At 34.3% G+C, this 4,964-nt stretch overlaps 1 protein-coding gene across 1 annotated transcript in view; it reads right to left on the minus strand.

Moving 5' to 3' along the window:
• The window catches only part of LOC136846837 (DNA-directed RNA polymerase II subunit RPB1-like), a 49,530-nt gene extending 45,010 nt beyond the window's left edge, over positions 1-4,520 (minus strand). The window contains exon 1 of the mRNA XM_067118105.1: positions 4,399-4,520. Coding sequence (XP_066974206.1) covers positions 4,399-4,520 — 122 coding nt within the window. The remainder of the gene's footprint in view (positions 1-4,398) is intronic.
• Positions 4,521-4,964: the final 444 nt, after the last annotated feature.

Here is a 4,964-nt window from a genome sequence, read left to right on the forward strand (position 1 = left end):
TGCAAGTATATCATACCAGAATCAAGTTATCTTGACACCCTCTGTGCAACCCTCGATTCGCCCAAGATCGTTATATTTATCCTTGTGTAAGCGCTGGCATTATCAAATTGCAGACGGTACATCGGCTGTTGAAACATCGACTTGTCTTGTGCTTCTTGCAGTGAAAAGCCACTGCAATCAATTCTTCAGTACCCCTTTCAAGAGGATTAATCATAGACTATTCAATTTTTGAACAGCGATAGCGTAACTAACCAAGTGGCAGCCCCTGTTGGATCTGCCTATCATTCCCAGTCTTCTGATTGACGTGTTTAATTGTAAATATATTCCATTTAAAGTAAACCTAAGTGTTTATCTGTAACAGTCCCTTGTTGAAGTACGGCCCTCAGCCCAACTATTTTTCTATGAAGTTTCCTGCCTGACCTAGCAACTGTAGTTAAGGTGTATTAGTAAGCCCCCTGATCACGAGCTAGACGCTGGGTTTGACCCCCGAACAAGGAATACAGTATGTAAGCCAGGTGAGAATCTTGAAAAGAAAAAAAAAAAAAAAAAAAAAAAAATATATATATATATATATATATATATATATATATATATATATATATATATATATATATATATATATATAAGTATTTCCGAAAAAAGCGAATGTGAAAAAGGAATGGGAAACAAAGTCCCTGAATTATTGATTCTTCAGCAGCCAGACCAAGCAATGACTTCAAGTGGACTCACCCCCACAACTAACCCCCTAAAACAAAAAAAGTAATGCCCATAAAACCGAGAGCATTTCCAATGCAATGTTCAGTGCAATATTCAGGGAAAATCGACAGGTTTGAAAATGTGTTGCATTTCACGTTTTTACAAAAAATTTGTAAAATAATCTTTATATATATATATATATATATATATATATATATATATATATATATATATATATATATATATATAAATATATATGTATACATGTATATGTATGTATGAAGTATGTACATATACAGTTATACGTACAGTTCTTGAAGCCTCAGTTCCATGATTCCTTTCTTACTCTTCAGTCCATTAGTATTAAAAAAATCCAGTCACCTAGTTATTTCGACTTGTCTAAATGGTGTAAAAATTCAGGTACAATGAAGAACTAAGCTTACTGGGTATCAGGAAACACCTCCTACCCAAGCCAAGAATTTCTGCTTGTAGTTCGAACGCTGCATTCGTTCTTAACTTTCATCACAGGATGTGCGCTGGCTTTTGTTCAGTTTTGTATTCAATCGCGTATACCTATACGTAGCCTCGTGGATACACACAAAAGTATTCCAATATCTATGACCTACTACAAAGCTGAATTCAAAGCGATTGAGTGACTGCGCGGAATATGAATATTTGCATAAAAGTGACTCCACTGCATTTGTCGGATCACTGTGAAATAAAAGAGTGAACTCGTTGATGGAGAGATGAAACTACACCGTGAAAATGGGTCGGGGAAATTCTGACGGAGCAGAATAATGGATTTGGAGTTCCAGCCATGAGGGAAAGGTCCAACTACTTTTTATTCTCTCTCTCTCTCTCTCTCTCTCTCTCTCTCTCTCTCTCTCTCTCTCTCTCTCCGCTTGGATCATGCTAGATAAGAAGAAGATATACAGACAGACAGACAGACAGATGAGTTCATACCTCTCTGTGGGTATACAAACCACAAGATGATCCAAGGTGGTGTGTGTATGTGTTCGAATGTATGTGTGTTTGTTTATGCGTGTATGTTTGTGCATATGTATGTGTGTTTGTGTATGTGTGTGTGAAGGGGCAAAAGGACAACATGGCAGGAAATAATGCAGAAAAGATGAAATCCATATTAGGTGCTTTGTTGACGGAAAGAAAATTGAGTGTAGCGTGACTTAGTGAGGCTCTAGAGATGGTAAAAAAAAATTTATCATTCAGCAATAGTATCTTTTCAATTCTCCGTAGAAGGTCCAGAGGATGGGAGACTCGAAATCAATTTGGAGTGACGTCACAGAAGCGATTTTTAAAGAAAGCCCTCACCCAAATTACCAAAGGATGATTTTCTTAATGAACTACAGCAGGACAAGCTGAGATTCCTTCTTTGATCCAATAAAAAAAAATTCCTTGCCTTCTGAAACGCCAGACTCCCTTGCTGTGAATGTTTAGAGCGTGAGTGAATGTGTGTGTGTGTGTGTGTGTATGTGTGTGAGTATGTGTATGTGTGCGCGCATGTGTGTGTATACGCAGGATCAAAAAAATCCGAAAAGGTACCTCTCCTATAATAATTTCGCGGTCGGTTTTCTTGTTTTCATTTAACTTCCCTCTTTCCTTTCATTAAGTAAAATATACATACATACATACATACATACATACATGCATATTATATATATATATACACTGTATATATACACATAAACTTATATATGTAGATATATATACATATATAAATTTATGTATATACATACTATGTATTTATATGTATGTATATATATACATAGTATGTATATACATAAATTTATATATGTATATGTATGTATATACATAAATATAAATGCATATATATGTATACACATAAATATATATATACATATATATATGCATTTATATTTATGTATATACATACACACATATATATATATATATATATATATATATATATATATATATATATATATATATTTATGTATATACATACTATGTATGTATATATGTATATATACATATATATAAATACACAAATTTATATATGTATACATATCTACATATATAAATTTATGTATATATGTACAGTGTGTATATATATATGTATGTGTATGTATGTATGTATGTATGTATATATATATATATATATATATATATATATATATATATATATATATATATATATGTATGTATAACTGAATCACGAAAATATGGAACGAGATGAATATATAAGTAAAGATAAAAATCCACAAGAAAAAACGTTTCCTTCATGGTTTTGACTACTAAGTAAAAGGACATAGCGTCGAAAGGCCTCGCAGCACTCCAGTGTTTCCGTTTCCTTCGTGGATTTTATCTTTTTTATTTATATATATATATATATATTATTATATATATATATATATATATATATATATAAAATATATGACGAAAGCAACTGAGAAATAAATATATTAATGACCGACACACATTATCCGCATTCCTCACAAAATCCAGCAAAACCAAATGCGACGCAGGAAGGCGTAAACATAAAATACCGGAAATATTTCCAGTGAGCTTTTATCACGAGGCGAATTGAATAATTAATGTCTGAACTGACGATATTTAGGCGCTGTATATTCCAAACAGCCTCGTCCATCAGAGGTGATTCTCTGGAACAATTACAGCTGGGAATTGACTCCCGAGTGTTATGATGGTTGAATTTTATCATGGTCAGAAGATTCCGGTAGGAATAAATGACTCAGGAATTTATTCCAGTGATTCCTGGTTCACTGATTGATTAAGATAACTGGTAATTCGGCTACAAGCCACGCACTGGGTACTTCCGGCCATTCAGTGCTGAAGATAGTGAAAGAAGGAGTTGGAGTGGTTGGACAGCAATATGGAACAAAGAATAGAATAGATTATAGAATTTAGGCCAAAGGCAAGCGCTGGGACCTATGAGGTCATTCAGAGCTGAAAGGGAGATTGAGTAAAAAAGGTTTATTGAAAGGTGCAACAGGAGGAAAACCTTTTGTAGTTTCTCTATGAATCAATTGTTAGGAGAGGGTGCAGAGTAAGACGGAGGAAAGAGAATATGAACGGAGGTACAGCAAAAGGAGAGAAAGTGGGTGGAGATAGGGGAAGAAAGGACGCTGCAAACTACCTTTCAGTAACGCCTACAGTGCACCACGTAATGTGCACTGACGGCACTACCCCTGAGGGCAGCGATTCCTGATATAATTGGGTATGATTTATGAATTATGAATAACATAGTTATTAGAAATAAAAATAAAAATTTAAAATAGAAATTAAAATAAAAAATCAAAATTAAAAAAGTAAATCAAAATAAAAAACAAAAATTACAATTAAAAATAACAATAAAAATTTAAATTAAAAATTAAAAATAAAAATTAAAACAAACTAAAAATGAAAATCAAAATGCCCTGTCGGTCCTCATTTCATATTCACAAAAGACTAAATTTCCGTACGGAATCTTTAATAAAAACCAAACTTGACATCAGAATAAAACACAAAAATTGAAGAACAAATTCCACGACAATTACCAATGGCTGCATGCTTGTAAGCACTGAAATCCAATGAATAAATGCATTTCATTTTAACATCCAACATGAACACAGGAAGCAATTGCAAGGCAGCGTTTATGCCCTCCCACAAACACATGAAGGAAACACTTGGGCGTGTCTCCTTTAGCACATGTCTCCTCCTACCCACCCTGGAGGAGGCATCGGGAGTCCTTCAGGAATAAGAGACGAAGGATTCCCTCCAGTCTCCCCCGAAGGATTCTGTGTTGGAGGGAAGCGAGAATAGGGAAGGGCGGCCTCCTTTATTCTCATGGGAGCGATAAAGTACAAGTGCTCGAAGACATGCCCACTGTTTTCCAGAGAGAGAGAGAGAGAGAGAGAGAGAGAGAGAGAGAGAGAGAGTTGAAGTTGCAGCATTACAGATATCAGAAAGAAGTTCACGCTCCAGGGAGCAGGGAAGGTTGGGCATAAAAAAAAAAAAACTAATTAAAAATGTAAAAAAAAGCCGAGTGGAACTGACTCCATTTTCTCGCGACTTTTTAACACTAATTGCCTTGTGTTAATTACTACCGGAAATAGACTTCTTTAGCAGCCACAGGCAATTGTCGTGGAATTTATTTAGATTTTTATAAAATATTCTGTGCGGAAATTCATTCTTTTGTGAATATGATTAACCTTTATTTGTAATTTTAATTATAATATTGAAGAAGTCTACACTTCAACGACTTACTGGAAAATGACTTTCACAACCTCATG

Source organism: Macrobrachium rosenbergii, chromosome 15 (assembly GCF_040412425.1).
Source record: "Macrobrachium rosenbergii isolate ZJJX-2024 chromosome 15, ASM4041242v1, whole genome shotgun sequence".
NCBI lineage: Eukaryota > Metazoa > Arthropoda > Malacostraca > Decapoda > Palaemonidae > Macrobrachium > Macrobrachium rosenbergii.